At 40.9% G+C, this 17880-nt stretch overlaps 1 protein-coding gene across 13 annotated transcripts in view; it reads left to right on the forward strand.

Annotated features, from left to right (window-relative positions):
* baz2ba (bromodomain adjacent to zinc finger domain, 2Ba) overlaps window positions 1-17880 on the forward strand; it is a 104903-nt gene that overhangs the window by 66151 nt on the left and 20872 nt on the right. For 6 of the 13 annotated variants that reach the window (XM_061753245.1, XM_061753234.1, XM_061753279.1 and 3 more), the window contains 13 exons: window positions 615-1226; window positions 3101-3848; window positions 6304-6573; window positions 7171-7228; window positions 7362-7470; window positions 8119-8220; window positions 10655-10877; window positions 11719-11811; window positions 12961-13022; window positions 13867-13932; window positions 14623-14688; window positions 15770-15814; window positions 16060-16086. In XM_061753245.1, the coding sequence (XP_061609229.1) occupies window positions 615-1226; window positions 3101-3848; window positions 6304-6573; window positions 7171-7228; window positions 7362-7470; window positions 8119-8220; window positions 10655-10877; window positions 11719-11811; window positions 12961-13022; window positions 13867-13932; window positions 14623-14688; window positions 15770-15814; window positions 16060-16086 (2481 nt within the window). The remainder of the gene's footprint in view (window positions 1-614; window positions 1227-3100; window positions 3849-6303; window positions 6574-7170; window positions 7229-7361; window positions 7471-8118; window positions 8221-10654; window positions 10878-11718; window positions 11812-12960; window positions 13023-13866; window positions 13933-14622; window positions 14689-15769; window positions 15815-16059; window positions 16087-17880) is intronic. The other 7 variants (XM_061753296.1, XM_061753217.1, XM_061753264.1 and 4 more) reach the window with 3 other exon arrangements.

Below are 17880 nucleotides of genomic sequence, written 5' to 3' on the forward strand. Positions count from 1 at the left end.
TACGTGTGACAACATGCACCTGTGCTACCTACATCTGGAGCAGTTCAGAATCAATATAAATCCAATGAAATGACAGAAAACAGAAATGAAATAAAATGCATTTTAATCACCAGAGATGACGATATGGAGTGTGTTAATGTGGGGAGTTGGTTACAGATCAAACTTAGTTGTAACAGGTTTTGGTCTGACCAACCAACCAGACTCCAGAATTTGAATCTGATTGGTTGAAGAAAAGGTCCCATTGCTAATATAGTTTAGGTTACATGGGCAAACGCTACGGATTCCGAAGGCCCTGGGCAGATTAGATTGACGTGGCAACACATAGAGGCTGAATTCTGATTGGACCCAAAAAAAAAAAATCTAACGTCCACCTACGAATACTGGAACCAGTGCAGCCAAGAGAAATGTTGCAAAATGAGGAGAATAGACGGTTAGGAATAAATGAACACATTTTCATGGAACAAATACTAGAATTAAGGTTGTAAATGCTAAGTGAATGCTTCTGATAGTGTTTGACTGCCCACCGCTGGGTCATTTTCTAAAATAGAACATAAATCCTTAAATCCTTTCTTCCAGCTGGCTTTTTAAATGTTGTGCTTTCTCCCCCGTCCCAGGTTCTGCTACCAATCACTGGAAAGACAGACTGTAGGGTCCACACTGCAGAAGCCCAGGACAACCACATCCAGACAGTCCCCTCCCACCCCCCAACCCTCATTCCCATAGCCCGCGCTGTGTCCCCCCCTGTCCTGTCCCAAACCTCACCACTGGCTTTACGCTCTTCCCGATCCAGACCGGAGCAACACTTTAGTGTGATCCAGTCGACCGGTCTGGCTCTCAACTCAAAGTCCCTGGCGCTCCTCGGCCAGCCCCACAGAGACTCCTCGCCGTCTTCCTCCCCCATCGCCCTCACGTACTCTCCAAATGCGCTCTCCATCTCTGCCTCTCCCAAACGCCCCAAACTGCTGCCCTCGTCCTCCTCCTTGTCCCCTCAGCACCTTCCCCTCTCCCTCTCTTCCTCCCCCAAGCCTGTTTCGGTGCCCTCCCCCCCATGCTCGGCCTTCCCCCTGTCTACCTCCCCGAAAGATTTCACTTTGACCTCATCTGTAACGAGTCCCCACAAGTCCTCTCTGAAGCCACCTCAGTATGCGGGCAGTGCCAAAGTCAACAACAGAAGGAAACTGCTCGAAGACTCGCTCACGCAGATCAATGAGTTTAGACTGAAACAGGTAAGCCGACCGACTGATTTTAATTGAGCACGTCAAGCAGAGAAAGCCAAGCATTCACACTGGGAATTTTATTTTACAGTGAACCTCCGTTGATCGCAGGGGATATGGTCCAAACCTACTCTTAAAAAAATATATATACTACATAGAGATACGATATAAAAGATCATTTTTTTAAATAGATAAAGCTTTCCCACATGCAACAGATTTAAGCTAGTTAAAACATGCTTAGGCACACTTTTTAAAAATATTTCTGAGAGACTTATAACAGGACTTTAACAAAACCGTTCTGTACTTGCTTCAAGCTTTTGTTTGTCACTCCCAGAAGGCTACCTGTAAAACTGACACATGAAATATTGATGATGACCCAAACCCTATAATTTTGTAGCACGTCAATTCACTTGTGTAATGCTAATGTATCATGTCAAATGCCATAAACGTGCTAATGGAATTTAGCATCGATATTACAGTAATTACAAACTTTGAAACAACTGCTACTTTAACTCACAGGGCGAAGAACTACATGCAAACAATATAACAAAAGATGAGAATTTTGCATGTTGCATGCTTAAAAATCCACAAAATAGCGGGGCTGCCAAAGATGAAACGCGCTATGGGGAGGAGTTCTCTTGAGCTCTTAATCTTTCTCTAAACATTTACACTTCAGTCATGGACAGAAAAGTAATGATGAACATATGATGTCATTGCATTGCTGGACAATCATTTACAGTTATTTTTTTAGAGCATTTTCAATCAGTCCAGTCCAAATCAAGACTGGCAAAGTTTTAGGCTCAGGAACAGGGTTTTTACCATTCAAATCCAATTTCAAAGGGGATTCCAATCTGTTGTTTCTATAAATGGCACACCAATGTCTGAAATCTTTTTTTTTTTTTAAATCATCATGAGTGTATCCTTTCGACCATCAAGGGTTTCGGGTGAAGTTTCACACAAGAATGAAACTAAAATGAGGAAAGCACCCAAAACCATTTTTATTATGTTGCGACTGCATAAATGATTTTAACATGTTTTTTTTTGTTTTTTTTTTATGGTTTCATTTTTAGAGACTTAAACTGGTAAAATCATTCCATTTAGCCAAGTCATTGAATTTTGAACCGTTGTCCTTCCGCAGCAAGTAGTCTTGACCTGAAAATATATCGGTCATTATAACAAAATTGCTTATTTTAGTAATGGTACATGTAGTTGGCACTTTAATCTTATAGAATTTGTCTTTAAAAGATTTTCAGACATTTTTCAAAGCTGTTGTTGGTGCAAAAGTCACATTTTGTTTTTTTATAGACATTTGAATGACAATCGGCTAAGCCTAATGAGATCCTCTTTTTTGTGTCTAAATGATTTACCCATTTTTCTGTTCTACAAGCATAGAGGCTTACAGTGGCCTAAATTCCCCCTGTGGTTTTCAGCAATTTTGCTGTATTTCACGGTCTGTGAAATTGGTTAGTTTCACTTAATATCACATATAGTTGAAAGTGCAGTGCTAAAACCTAACCTGTATTTCTTAAAGACAGACTCAAGCAAGCTCGGTCTCAGTGTGTAAGAGCAAACATGATCAAAACGATCGTAGGACTTTTCAAAATAATTGCGAGTTTGTGAGCGCTGCTGAGTACCACGCCTGAGGTTATTTTTCCTGACGCACAGTTAACTGTCTCAGTGGTCTGCATTGTAGTTGGTCAGCTGCTCAAACAATCAACAGTGATACAAACTGACAACTGGAGCAACTGCACTTAGTTCCATTTCCCCCATTTTTCTTCTGACCTTTCATTGTGCCTCTCTCTTTTTTTGCCTTTCCCGCTCCCTCCCCCCGTCTTGACTCCCTGCCTCTTGTTGTTTTCTCTCCCCTCTCCTCCTCCTGTTCCCAGACTCTCATGTCCCAAGGGCAGACGTTCCCAGCTGAGCTGAGGAAGCAGGGGCCAAGCAAGTCTCCCAAGGGGAACTCCCCGTCTTCTTCACCGTTGCCACCCGCTCCGCCTCCTCCACCCCAGAACAATCACTCCAACCTCTTCCTCTCGAGCGCTCTGCTCGGGCTTCCTGAACCTAATCACCCCAACGGAGTCATCCAAAGCACCACTCAGGACGCACCTCTGGCCCTCATCACCAAACCTCGCAAAAACTCTGCCTCTCAAGGCAAGTCCCCTCAGTGCGACTCTGATGGTGGGTCAATGCCTGTCAATCTTAGCACAGGGGCGAGTAGGACCCAAACAAGCGCCCAGGTTGGGATTCCGTCGCAGCCGCCTACTACCTCACCTCATGCCGCGAGCTTTGGATCCAGAAAGAGCAAGACCCCAAAGGGGAAGGGGCAGACGTCAGGACTGGCACAAGGACCGGGACAAACGGGGCCTTTAGCGAACTGGAAAGGCTTCTCTCAGAACCATTTGGTACAGTCTTTAGTAGATTTGTTTCGGGGAGGAGAGTCCGGGATCGGGATCCCGGGAGTCGGCATTCCCGGTGTGGGGATCCCCGGGGTGGGGATCCCCGGTAATTGTAACCCTGCGGCCGGTCTCCCCGCCAATAAGGAATCCGATGACTCGGGCGATGATGATGACGAGGACGATGACCTTGAAGAAGAGGAGGAAGACGACGACGATGACTCTGATGACAGCTTGTCAGGTAGGTACTTTTTTGTACAGCAGCAAATAACACAAGCACTTACCTTAACCCTCTGGCCTTTTTTTACTTTATTACCCTTCTGCTTTTTTGTAGAAATTCTATTTCATCGTCTACTCTGTAATTTTTAAGATTTAAGATTTTTTTTTGCTTTTTACTACATCATAGTTTTGGTCTTTTGGAGGAAATAGCCAATACTTTTATTTCTTTGACCCTTCAAATTCAAATTTGTTTACACAACAGCTAGGTTCAAAACAGTCTCAAAAATGATATTTACCACAGTTTTTCTTTTCTTAAATTGCTTATCGTACAATCTTTCTACAGCTTTCCACTTCTTAAATATGTAATTATTGTCCATGGTCAGCAGAAGGTATAACCACTTCTTAAAATCAAAATTGTCATTCCTCTGCTACAATGGAGTGCTTTAAGCCATAAATGCCTCTTTTGAAAGAATATTACATGAAATTGCACACTTGCCCAAAAAAAAAGATGATCTGCTAATTCTTTTCATTTTAGCAGGAAAAAAAATGTACCAAAATTGCAATTTTACTTTCCTTTTTACAGATATTACAAGCATTTTTTCACTAAATCCCTCCTTAACATAGACTGAACAATGGTTACATACTTAAATATTAGGTTCTCACCGTTTTTTTTATATATACATATGAGGTGATTATATATTTATGATTTTAGAGTAACGGCCCTTTGAGGGTTGCCTGAGGAATCACCGTCTGTTTTGTTGTTGTTGTTGTTTTTGTGACTGCTCATGATCGTGCACAGCCAGTTGCTGCAAGGCGCTGTACACAATTCCGCGGAAGCTGTAAACATTACAGCCCTCGGATAGTCGACTTGTCACAAATCAAGCATGTTTGCACCTTAGGATTGAGATGTATGACAGCAATGCCAATTTCTGCCAAAGTCCGGTAACTTCAAGGAGCCGTTGAGGAGTAATGGATCAATATTCACTTGTCACCTCTATCCAAGAAGATAGTTGAGACAGTGTCTGTGTAACGCTTTGCGTTCTTTGAGCCTCCCTTAAAAACTATAAACAGTTGAACCCCTAATGGAGACAAAAAAAAAAAAAAAAGTTTTACAGTTTGACACCTCCCACACGCTTTAAACACATTTAAACCTATTAAAACATATTCACACTCATTAGAACACACCTTTTAAAGTATGCTTTAGTGTCTGTTTGTTGCGTGCAAAAAATGGGAGGTCATATAACATCACTTTGAGGAAACGAAAAGAAGACGCGCACAATCTCCAAATAAGAGGCAAAACACGAGCTGTTTGTCACTCCCAGTTGAAGTTTACTATAAAACTGACCAAAATGATCAACTAAACCAGTGGTTCGCTAACATTTTGCACAAAGTACCACCCTAATGACTAACTTGATGATACAGTAGTGTAGTAGGCTCATCTGTTAATCAAAAATGAGAGAGATTTTATTTGTAAAAAAAAAAAAAAAAAAAAAAGTACATGATTTTTAAGCCACTGTAACTTTATGCACAATGTAAACATTAATTCTGGGCTTAAATAGAGGAAAATATCTACTTAAACAGTTTAATGTAAATGCACTACACATAAAAGTTAAATTTAAAAAAATGGTACCTAAATAACTGAAAACAGTTCGAAAAGATTAATCGTAAAGGTATTGTACTCAAGTTAAATACAACTGAACTGTACTTAAAATAATTTAGTGTACTGGAGGTTTAAGAAACATATTCCATTAACATTATGCACAGTTTGAACATTTAATTCAGTGATTCTTTCGTGTACCAGTAGTGGTACTTGTACCACATTTTGAGAACCACGGAACTAAAACCATACAATTTTGTCTAATGACAGTCTGCTAACTTCTGGCTAACAAAAATTAGCATATAAGTTACCGTAATTATTCACCTTTAAACAAATGCTGCTTTAAAATGCTACGGAGCAGCAACACATAGAAACAGAGCTTCCAACAAAAGATAATAAAACGTTTCATTTTCAACCAAATAGTTTGTCTAACAAATGGTCTGGTATTGTAATACTAGAATATAATGTGGAATGTCATAGATGGGCTAATGGAAATGAGGGTCAATGTTATGCTAATTACTTTCCACCGAGCAGCAACCCATAACAAACAGCATACCCTAACCAACAATCAGACATCCATTCTTTCTGCTCTGTGGGAACAATGGCCATTACTGGCGCATGGTTGGGGACGTCTCTGCCTCTTCTTGCTCTTAATTATGCTGCATCTCTTCAAGTAGGCTTCAGTGCTGCCCGACATGCTGCGGCACTACACGGAAGGCGCAACTCTCAATTCTTGACTTACCTGCATGCTGTAAAAACCCATTCCCCCCCCCCCCCCCCCCCCCCCCCAAAAAAAAATAAAAATAAAAAACTTAAATGCTGCAAATCTGCAATATAGCGGCGTATCAGTGACATTGTGTTCTGTTTTACTCACGTCCAGAGTCAGACAGCAACTCCGACAGTGACATCTCTGGGAAGAAATTGAAAGTGTCCAAGTCGCTGTCATCTGACTCGTCAAAGAACGAGATGGCTCCCCGCAGGCTAACCAAAGGCCCAGAACTACTGACCACCTCAGCCAATCACACAGCCAGCAGCTGCTCCCCTCTCAATCTCCAGGTCATCAAGACACCCACTATTGTCACCAGCTCCAGTGCCTTGGCCTATCACAGCTCTCCTGGCTCCTCCTCCTACAGCCTGGCCTCTCCATTAGGTAATGTGTGAAATATCTGATGCAGACTCTGTGGAAAAAGAGGGATGAAGATTGGTTTTGTACCTCCTGCTGACTTGTTGCAGGCAGCAGATGTTCACTTTATCATCATTAAAGCCGTACGCGATACCACAAAGCAAAAGCTGCCGAATGCGACTCAAGCGTGGTCTGCGCTCCATAACACAATATGTTGAAGAGAAATCGTTCCCTTTAGAAAAGTAGAAAGAGCGCAGTAACCGGAGAGCCAAGGTCCTGTAGTGGCATGCCTGTGAGCCCTGACTACTCTTTTGGCACGCCGCTATCGGTGTATAGCAATTACTATAGAAAGTAGGACATATACTGTATTTGTAGCCACAGCAGTCATTGCTGTGCAGCCTTTGCGCGCCTGCTTTTCTTAAACTCTTCTTGTCCATTTACCAGTTTCATGTGATTAAATCAATTCTCGTTAACCCAACAGGTTTTGCGTACTACATTTGCCCCAAGTCTTCAGCATTCACATGCAATTTCTACAGAATTTACTTAATCTAGTTTGAATGTGGTATTTTAAAGTAATGCGTGGGAGTTTTTGTTTTGAAATACAACGGAACTGTTTCTCCACAGGTTTAGGGAAGAGGAAGCGGGTGGATGAGAAGGATTTGATGACGCCTCTGGAGTTAGGGTACGACTCACTTCAATCTGCGCAGTCTATGCATTTACCGTCCGCGGGCTTTTTCGTGTTTTGTTGTTTTCCTAATTTTTTTTTTGTCTTTGTTTTTTTTTTTTTTTTTTTTTTTGTATTGTTAAAAACCAAGGTGGCGGAGAGAAACAAGAATCAAAAACGTGTCAGGGCGACCTCAGGGAGAGGTAGCCTACTATGCGCCAAGTGGCAAGAAGCTGAGACAATACCCAGATGTGATGAAGGTATCTAGTGCGGCTATATTGCTCAAACAGATCAATGTGCATTAGTATTTGTTTGATATAATTTCCACATTTGCCTCAGCTATACTCCTCCCATTCTGCTTCCTGTACGCCTAATAGTGAGAGATGTTATTCTTAGTGTCGCTTCTTGTGCCATTTTCCTCACCTCTCCCTCCACAAAGCAATGAGAAATGGTTAGTGTTGGGATGCACAGCTTTGGCCTCATTTGTACAGTGCGCCGCAGTTCATGTTTATTTGCTTCAGCAGTGATTGTCAAAACTGCCTTTACTGCAGCGGTCCAAATAGAAAAATGGCTGCTCAGTAGAATCCACTCAATGCTCATCCATCAATCAGCAGGCAGTAAAAAAAAAAAAAAAAAAAGTCTGGCCACAGATAAGGAGGCTGAATTGTGCACCCCAAGGTCACAATAGTTTTTCTTTCCTTGAGAGCCTTTAAAGGCAATTTTTTTTTTTTTTTTTTTTTTTTTTTTTTTGTCCCCTGGCTTTTACTGTGATTAGTAAGACCTGCACAGATGCACTGTAATCGTAGACTCCCTCCAGTCTATAGTTAGCCTCCCAGCTGCTTTTCAATGTCGCTAATTTCGCCTTTTTCTGCCTGAACCAACGCCATTTATTATTTTCTCTTCTGTAGTATCTATCCAGAAATGGAATAAGCGGCATCACGCGTGATAATTTTAGCTTCAGTGCAAAGATCAGGGTTGGTGACTTCTATGAAGCCAGAGAAGGACCCCAGGTGACTGCCTTTCATCTCTCTCCCTCTCATTTGGAAAGCCGTTTGAGCATTTTATTAATTTTTTAATATCCTTGATATCCAGCGTAGGTCAATGAACTAGTACGCTCTTCGTCCTTACTGCTAAGACAATTCAGCGCACTAGTTGAACGACTGCCTTACTAGTAACGTTTATTCCACTACTCCCTGTATGACATTTCTGCACACTTGTAGGACAACTTTGGCATACTAGTAGGGCAGCTACATGTTACTAGTGAGGCAAAACTTTGCACTAGTTGACGTGCGTGCTGCTGCTACTACTACTAGTGAAGTAGCAGATGTTAACTGGTAGAATTTTATCTCACTCGTAGCGCACAGTTGTCAACTAGTGCACATTTTTCTCTCAGTAACATGTACTCCTACTATACCAAAGTTGTCCTACTATTGAGGACAAAAGAGTGTACTAGTACATTAACTGGAAACCAAGGATATCGAATAAATGTTTTATTGAAAGCTGTATTTATTCGATATCAGTTTTAAGTTCCATGTACTAGTATTACACGCTTTGTGCTCACTAGTGAAAAAAATTCAGCGCAGTTGTATGTTGACTATCTTAGTATTACTGTTTTCCCCACTGCTTTAGAACGTCTGCAAGCTAGTAAATATATAATTTTGGCGTACTAGTAGGACAACTAGTGAGGCAAAACTTGGCACTAGTTGACATATGCACTCTACTACTGTTGAAGTGCTAGATGTTAACTACTAGAATTCTATAATGTCACTAGTAGTTCAAGTAGCATGCAGTTGTGAACTACCAACACTTTTGCCTCACTAGCAACATGTAGTTGTCCTACTAGTGAGGTCAAAGAGCATACTAGTATATAGACGTTATGCTAGATATTTTTGACATCGAATAAATGCTCAAACGGCATTTTGCAAAACAGTTTGAGCATTTATTCGACATCCTTGATTTCCAGCTTATGTTCCATGTACTAGTGCGCTCTTTGTTGTCACTGGTTAGACAATGCAGCAGACTAGTAGAACAACAAAGTTCCACTACTGCCTGACACATTGGCAGTAGGAAAGCAAATCCATCACGCTTAGTATTGTGACTAGTGCGTCACAGTCGTTTGCTAGTAAGGGTTAATTGCATACTAGTAGTAGAAATTGAGAAAAATGTTACTCGTAGGACACAGTCATTTTACTTGTGCCCTGAATTATCTTATTAATGAGGATATTAAAAAAAAAATGTTTTAATTTGAGCTAGATATCCTTGATATGGAATAAATGCATAAACTTCTTTCCATGCTCTCCCCCCCCCCCCTCTCCTTGATCCCTGTTCAGGCTGAGCTTTTTGCAGCAGTCACTGTCAGGGCAGGGACAGGAATCATGAAGAACCCTAGTAAACACAGATGACATTACTTCCACAGGTGGCCTGTGTCGCCATGTTATTTGGTCTCTATAACTTCCTAAAACCTAAACAAGACCTAAGAATCTATACCTTCCTAACATCTAAACAAGACCACTTTATATAATTATTTATACAACCCCAATTCCAATTGTGTTAAACATATATAAAAACAATACAATGATTTGCAAATCATGCTCGACCTGTATTTAATTGAATACACGACAAAGACTAGATATTTAATGTTCAAACTGATCAACTTGATTGTTTTTAGCAAATAATCATTAGCTTGGAATTTTATGGCTGTAACACGTTCCCAAAAAGCTGAGACAGGTGGCAAAAAAGAGTGAGGAAGTTGAGGAATGCTCCTCAAACACCTGTTTGGAACATCCCACAGGTGAACAGGCTCATTGGGAACAGGTGGGTGCCATGATTGCTTCCCTGAATTGCTCAGTCATTCACAAACAAAGATGGGGCGAGGTTCACCTTTTTGTGAACAAATGCGTGAGAAAATAGTCGAACATGATGAAGCATAAAATACGACAACGCAGACCCCGGACCGCTGAACAGCGGAAGCTGTACATCAAGCAAGAATGGGAAAGAATCCCACCTACAAAGCTTCAACAATTAGTGTCCTCAGTTCCCAAACGTTTATTGAACGTTGTTAAAAATGTGTGGTAAACGTGACCCTGCCCCAGCTTTTTTGGTACGTGTTTCAGCCATAAAATTCTAAGTTAATGATGATTTGCGAAAAACAATCAAGTTTATCAGTTTGAACATTAAATATCTTGCCTTTGTAGTGTATTCAATTAAATATAGGTCGAACATGATTTGCAAATCATTGTATTCTGTTTATTTGTTTAACACAACGTCCCGACTTCATTGCAATTGTGGTTGTAATTACATAGAAAAGATTAATCCTGCTCCAGTGAAACAATAGTTGTATTTTTTGTTTTGTTTTGTTCCTAATTAAATCCTCCCTCAAGTGTTAAAAATGTTTCACCACTTCCCCTCCCAAACTCTCTCTGCATGTGTTTTCTGGCTCTCCAGGGTTTACAGTGGAACTTGTTGAAGGAAGAGGAAGTCATTCCTCACATTTTGGCAATGGAAGGCCGCAGGGGTCGTCCCCCCAATTCGGAACGTCAGTTAGCGAGCGACAGTGCCAAAGCTTACCGGCGGAGGAAAGGTCGACCCCCGAATGTGGGCGACCCCTTGGTGCCGGAAGGTCCCAGTCCCAGTGAGGTCAAACTACTGCGCAAATTAGAAGCTCAAGGTCAGTAGAGGATATCTACTGGGTCATATACATACAGAACTAGTCGTATTCCCAATTGCTTGTTTGATAATAATATTGCAGTCAATATTCATATCTCGAGTAAATGAAGTGTCACATGCGCCTTTGCTTTATCAGCATTGGCAAAAGTAGCCAAAATAAATGGGAAAAGCACAAGTGCTGATTGAGCTCCTTTACTTCAAGTAGCACATTGCAGACTCTTAAGCAAAAGAAAACAACAGAAATAAAAATGGATTAGAAATTACCTAACAACTAATTAGCTAAAAATAACAACTGATAAAATACACCTTACCTGTATGTTTGTTTTCAGATTAGACGCCAGCCGACAACAATAAAGAATTCGCTTAAATAAGGCCATGGTTGGGGAATATCTTGCTTGTCTGAATCTGTTGCATCATCGCCGTTAATGCTGTCTAGTTAATGTTCCTCCGTTGCTGCTTTTTTTTTTTTTTTTTTTTCTTTTAAGAGCTCAACCTCTCTATTTACGTCTTTTTTTTTATGTCATGTTGTCGTCTGTGGACGTTGAAAAAAGTGTCGGGCCTCTTTTGACAACATAAGGAATAGAAAGTAAGGATATCTGTTTTCAAATGTAGGCAGTAAAAATAAAAAGCAATCAGAAAAATAAGTGCTCAAATAAAGTACAGATACCTGAAAAATCTACTTAAGTAGAGTAACACAGTATTTGTACGTCCCACCACTGTCCTAGATTCCCTTTTTTTTTACTTAACTAAACACAACCCCCTCATCATTCATTCAGAAAAGGAAGGTCAGTCAAAGAAATGCCTCACTGACAATTTTTTTTTTTTCCTTTTGTGGTGTTCAGAAATAGCCCGACAGGCAGCCCAGATGAAACTGATGAGAAAACTGGAAAAGCAGGCACTGGCGCGTGCAGCGAAAGAGGCTCGGAAACAGCAAGGTAGGAACTTTATTTTTGTTATAAATTTGTATTTGTTTTGGTTCTGTTGACGTCTATACTGGACACTCAGCCATTGCGCTCCTGTATGACTTTTAACTGGTAATTGATATTGTGGCACTGTATGCAAAACTGTTTGACCATTTATTCAACATTCTTGATTTCTAGCTTAAGGAACTAGTACATGCTTGATCCTCACTAGTAAACTACTGTATGACATTTCTGCAGGACAACTCTGGCACACTGGTAGGACAACTACATGTTAATAATGAGGCAAAAAAAAGAAAGCAGTAGACACTACTAATAGATGATTGTTAACAAGTGGAATTTGATCATGTTAATATCCAGCATAAGGCTTCCCAATAGAAATGTTCCACAAGAGCCTCACAGTTTGTACCCTAATTCCAACAGAGAAGACTTAATTGAACCATTAAAACACATTTTCATGTTCAGAATTGCGAGCAAATTTGTATAATTTCATATTTTAATCAAGATATAATAATGTGCCTTTTTAAAAATGATTTTAAAACAATCAATGTGAACACTTGTGAAAAACAATGAGTTATATTCAAAGCATTAAAAATGCCATTTGGTTAAAGAACTTCTCCATAGTGGTTAATTAACCATTACAGAACCATAAAATGACAATTACCAATGGTAATTACCACTGCTCTTAATTTGGCGCAGCTGTGGCACACACCTAACATTGGGTAGTCTAGTAAATTTGTGAAGCACTAAACCAGTGAAAGCGAAGGTTGTGTGATTTCCCCATGCGGATGGCGTTAGCACATCAATGCATACAGTTAAACTCGCCTTTTGGCATTAACACACAACCATCATGTTGGCAAAGGAGACTGCAGCAGCTATTCTTCCCTGCATCAGGAGAGAAGTAAAACATACCGGTAGTTTGAGTTTCACTTTGACTGTGCATGAGGTGCATTCATAAATCAAATTGTTACCTGATCCTGCGTGTTTCTTTGATTGCAAATCCCTAATTTACATTCAGACACGGATTCAGTCTCACACAGCTTGTGGAAGCGGACGGCGTGACCAGGAGGGCCTACTAAATCTGTCACTGGATACATCTGAGAGTCCAGCTGTGTAGGTCAGTTTTGTGCTTCATCAAATAAAACCCCTCTTTGACTCTTGCAGCTATCGTGGCGGCAGAGGAGAGGAGGAAGCAAAAAGAGCAGATCAAGATTCTCAAGCAGCAGGTATGTGGACTCGATGTGTGTGCTGAACAATGCTTTCCTTTCCCCTTGAAATCCAATCCGCGCGTGTGCGTGTATAAGAAATGCTCAGCAGCTGGATTCGGATACGCTCGCGTCTCAGTTTACGGCCCGCGTTAAATATATTATTGTCTGTTTGGCCGAAATGAATCGGTAATGTGCCGTACCGTGAAGTGATTCTATCCGAAAAGGGTCACATTTGAAGCGTTGTGACATTTTCAGCAATAAATATACACTAAATGTCATTCTTTCACCCTGACGCTATTTGTTAAAAGTGATCCAAAATACACACAAATAAAATGTCATTCTTATGTACATGTGCTATAAAGTTTGGTCCATGTCTACTGAAATGGATTTTCGATTTAACCAGTGTGTGTTAAATTAAGCAAAGGTGGTGGGAATAATGTAACTATATGACATAATTATGTATTATTTATGAGACAGTTGGTAACGTTATTCGAGAGGGAAATTAAAAACAGTCCGAGAACTGTCTTTTCCACCACATTTGCGCCTATTCCTGCAAAAACATGCACCAGTTGGTCTTTGAGTGAAGGGTCATGGGGAATCTTGAAACAGTGGGAAAACAGCAGTAACGGAAAAACCCCAAAACAAGTGGTGTAAAATGTAAAAAAAAAAAAAAGACACTTTTAAGGATTAATCGTCCGTTCGGACGGGCCATTAATCAATTTTGAAAAGATCTGTCATCCATAAATGGATACAGACAATAATAATGACGATATTCTTGGTCAAAATTGACATTCTATGTCTCCATTGAAAATGAACAACATCTACAGGTTACAATTTTTATTTTATTTTTTCCCCCCAACAGGAAAAGATCAAGCGTATTCAGCAGATTCGGATGGAGAAAGAACTCAGGGCGCAGCAAATATTGGAGGTACAGAACCTGACCCAACAGCGCCTGATTAAGCAGAATGTTCCTGGATAGCTGCAGCCCCTCTATAGTGTTTTTAATCTTCCTAAAGCTCATTACTGAATAGTGGCATGCTTTGGAGGCGTTGCGTCTTCTTAGGCATAAATCCATATGGAACTAATGCTAAATTGGTCTTGGTTGACGGCTGTTGAATATTAAAATGGCAGTTGGTGCCTCTTCAGACCTTATTTAAATTGGACAGAAAAGTCTTTTTTTTCTTTTCTTCTTCGCCCCCCCCCCTCCCCATCAGACAACAGTAACAGTTCAGCGTAAGTGGGTCGAGTGGAGGGGGGGGTGGGGGAAAGGTGCTACACTAACACACCCGGATGCGTACACGTACACGGACGCACGTTGCCAGGCGCTTGCAATTATAATGCCGCAGCTTCAAAGTGTTTTAGGACAAAATCATTTTTGAGTCTATACGGTTGACTAGACGCTCTTTAACAGGAGGCCTCAACATTTTCACAATTACGTGTTAAAGAGATACATAATTCATTGGCAGTGTTATACAAATCTGACTGACATTCGGGGGGGGGGGAATGTTTGCTGAAACCGGAAAACCACAAACAATTGGGTTGAAGTTGGGGGGGAGCCGAGCTCATCCGAGACCGATTGACAGGCTGTTCTGTTCTTGACTTGAATCTGTATTTGCAGGCAAAGCGGAGAAAGAAGGAAGAAGCGGCCAATGCCAAAATATTGGAGGCTGAAAAGCGAATAAAGGTATGACTCACTAAAACTCTGGAAAGAATTTCAACGCTACTACATTTGCTGTGCATCGCGGGATGGGGTGGCCATTTTAGGCAAAAAGCAAAGATACCGAAGCGCGGCGCCAATGTTTGTGCAGCACGAACAAAAGTTCTGAGCCTTCTGCAGCCATGCCAAGACTGTTAGTAAACCAAAAATCAGAATCATCTTTATTTGCTAAGTATGCCCAAAAAAAAAACACAAGGAATTTGTCTGCGGTAGTTGGAGCCGCTCTAGTACGAGAACAGACAAGTCAATTGACAGAAAGACATTGAGAAAAACAGTCACTGAGCAGTAAAGGGTTGCTAGTTATCTGGTAATGCCGGTACAAATCTTTGCACAATTGAGAGTCTTCTAGCACTTAGAGCAGTTTGAATGACTAATATAGCAATAGTCCGGTGCAATGATCATTGTGCAAAGGGCGGCGAGACTTCAAGGAATGTATGCAGTTTAAAGTGACTAGTAGTGCGATAATCTGGGACAGTGTTGATTGTGCATATGGTGCAGACTAGTACATTGACTTTAATCCGGACATTAAGGATACTGAATGCTCAAATGTCTTTCCGTAAAGTCATTTGAGCATTTGTTCGATACATCTTTGATATCCATCTTTAGGCCAATGTACTAGTACGCTCTTTGTCCTCACTAGAAGGACAACTACATATTATTAGTGAGGCAGAACTTTGCACTTGTTGACAGTTGCATGCTACCAGTACAACTGGTGGCGTGATAAGATTCTACTAGTTAACATCTAGTGCTTAACCAGTAGTACAAGAGTGTAGAGAAGTCAACTAGTGCAGTTTTGGTCACTCGTAAGAACATAATTGTCCTCCTGCTATGCCAAAGTTTATATATAAAAGCCGGTTGAGATAATTGCAGGATACTATGTTATTGAGCATTTTTTTTTTTTATTTTATTTTATTTTTTTCTTACTTTGAAGCTCGCCAGCGTTCCTTATCAGTTGGCGTCGCTTCCTAAAAAAACCCAAAACCTAGATTGGCAGCGTTATCACAGTGTATTGATCTTCCCCTCTCATGTCTCTTTTTTTGCCCCGAAGGAGAAGGAACTGAGGAGGCAGCAGGCGGAGATCTTGAAGCACCAGGTACGCTCGCTACAACTTCACTTAAAACACTAGTTTCCGCTCAACAAAAGAAGCATTTGCCTCTGACTTCAATTGAATAATAAACTCGAGTGTGTGTTTTTAAGTAAATGTGTGAAATTGTGTATGTTAATCAGCAAACATCAACTTATGAAAGTGATGCGTAATTCTTTTATATGAAAATTCTTTTATATTTCTGGTTCTGGATATTACGTGTTTCATAATATTTTGCCAACTCTCTCTGCCAGGAGTTGGAGAGGCATAGACTAGATATGGTATGGGTATGTTTATTTTTGTACATCTAACACCTGCATCGTGTAACTGGTTGTGTTATGGTTGTCATAGCAATGCATTAAGTGTAGCACTGGCTGCTGTCATACTACATTCTTCTGCATGGCTTTCCAGCAAAACAAACAAAAGAGAAAAAAAAAAAAAGTCAGTATGCTGCCTCCATCTGCTCGTCCTGAGGGACAACTGACCCTGTCACATTGGCCAGGCAGCTTCTGTCCCCCTCCCCCATTGCCTCACACCCCCCGCCCCCTCTTCTACTCAGAATGCATTGCAAAGACTGCTCGCCAAACCACACTCACCGTGTCTCAAAGTGCACTCCAGGAGTTTCCATCCATCACATACATCGTCTTGTTGCATTGGAGTGGCGTATTGCTCATGAGTAGGGTTGCAAAATGACGGCAATTTTCAAATGTCGAGAACCTTCCACGGGAGTTAACGGGAATAAAGGAGAATAAACCAGGAATTTGCCAAATTGAAAGTTGGCTCGCAATAGGAAACTTGCATTTAGTCAGGCAAATTTATTTATTTTTTATTTATTTATTTATTTTTTTTGTACAGTTGTGCCTTGAGATACAAGTTTAATTCAATTCTGGACCATGTTAGTAGCGCAAAGACCACTTGTATCTCAAATCATCTTTCCTAATTGAAATGAATGGACATGCCATTGCCCCCACAAGAAAAATGGTAATATTATTACTTTATGAAACATAAAGTAACAACATAAATAAATAGAACGTGGGGAATTAAACACGTAGTGCACCATGATTAATTCATTGCAAATCCTTCTTGTGTGTTCCACTTGGCCACTGGGGTGCAGTATATGCAGTCATAAAGACAAACAACAAAGACTTTCCCAACTGCTTTAAGTGACCCAGTAAACTGCAGTAATATTAATCGTTTTTCGCCAAGGATACAGAAAATGTGCCTATGAGGATTCCATGTCGGGTCTGTTGTATCTCAAGGCACCACTGTATTTAAGCTTAAATATTATACCGATTAAAACGTACCCCCAATTCCCAGTTAATCGCCGTAGTTTTACATGGAACATTTCCAGTTTACGTTCTGTTAATTTGACAGAAATTTTCCACCCCTTTGCAACGCCACTCAATGAGTGTTTGACAATTTGGCCCGACGTGGAGTTTGTGTCTGTTGGTCCGTGCATCTGTTCTGCCGTCCGAGTGCTGGACCTCAAACCTGCGCCGGCCTCTTTATCGTTACTGGCCATCGTTTTGTCTTTGTGGTGGAGAGTGGAGGTACTTCAGCCGTTCAGTCGGAGTCGCTCATTTAACTGCAGAACCATTGTCGAAACGGCACGTAGATAAGGTCATCGCCGTGATCAATTCCAGCCTGGAGACAAATGGGTTCTGTATTTCGCCTGCTTGTAACCATTCTCACAAATGCGCAGCTGCAGCTGAATCTCAAAAAGGTCTGCCTATCCATCCCATTGGACCCACACAGAAACTAAACTTTTAGGGTACAAATTCCAATACCTAATATTGGTATTTGAAAGGTTGAATGGGCAATTGAAGTGGATTTTATAGCGTACAGTGAACCTCCGTTGTCGCTTGGATACGTTTCAGACCCACCCACGATGGGTAATGGAGAGATAGAGAGTCCATATAAAAAAAAGTTTTTATATCCTTGTATCCCGCGCCCACAATTCAAACACATTTAAACAGTCAAACTCCGTAAACTAATTCAACAAACTTTTTTTAAAAGTGTTCCTTGGCACCTGTGCTCAATCTCGCTGTCACGAAATGGCGAGACCATCGCGTCGC

Source organism: Phyllopteryx taeniolatus, chromosome 2, assembly GCF_024500385.1.
Source record: "Phyllopteryx taeniolatus isolate TA_2022b chromosome 2, UOR_Ptae_1.2, whole genome shotgun sequence".
Taxonomy (NCBI): domain Eukaryota; kingdom Metazoa; phylum Chordata; class Actinopteri; order Syngnathiformes; family Syngnathidae; genus Phyllopteryx; species Phyllopteryx taeniolatus.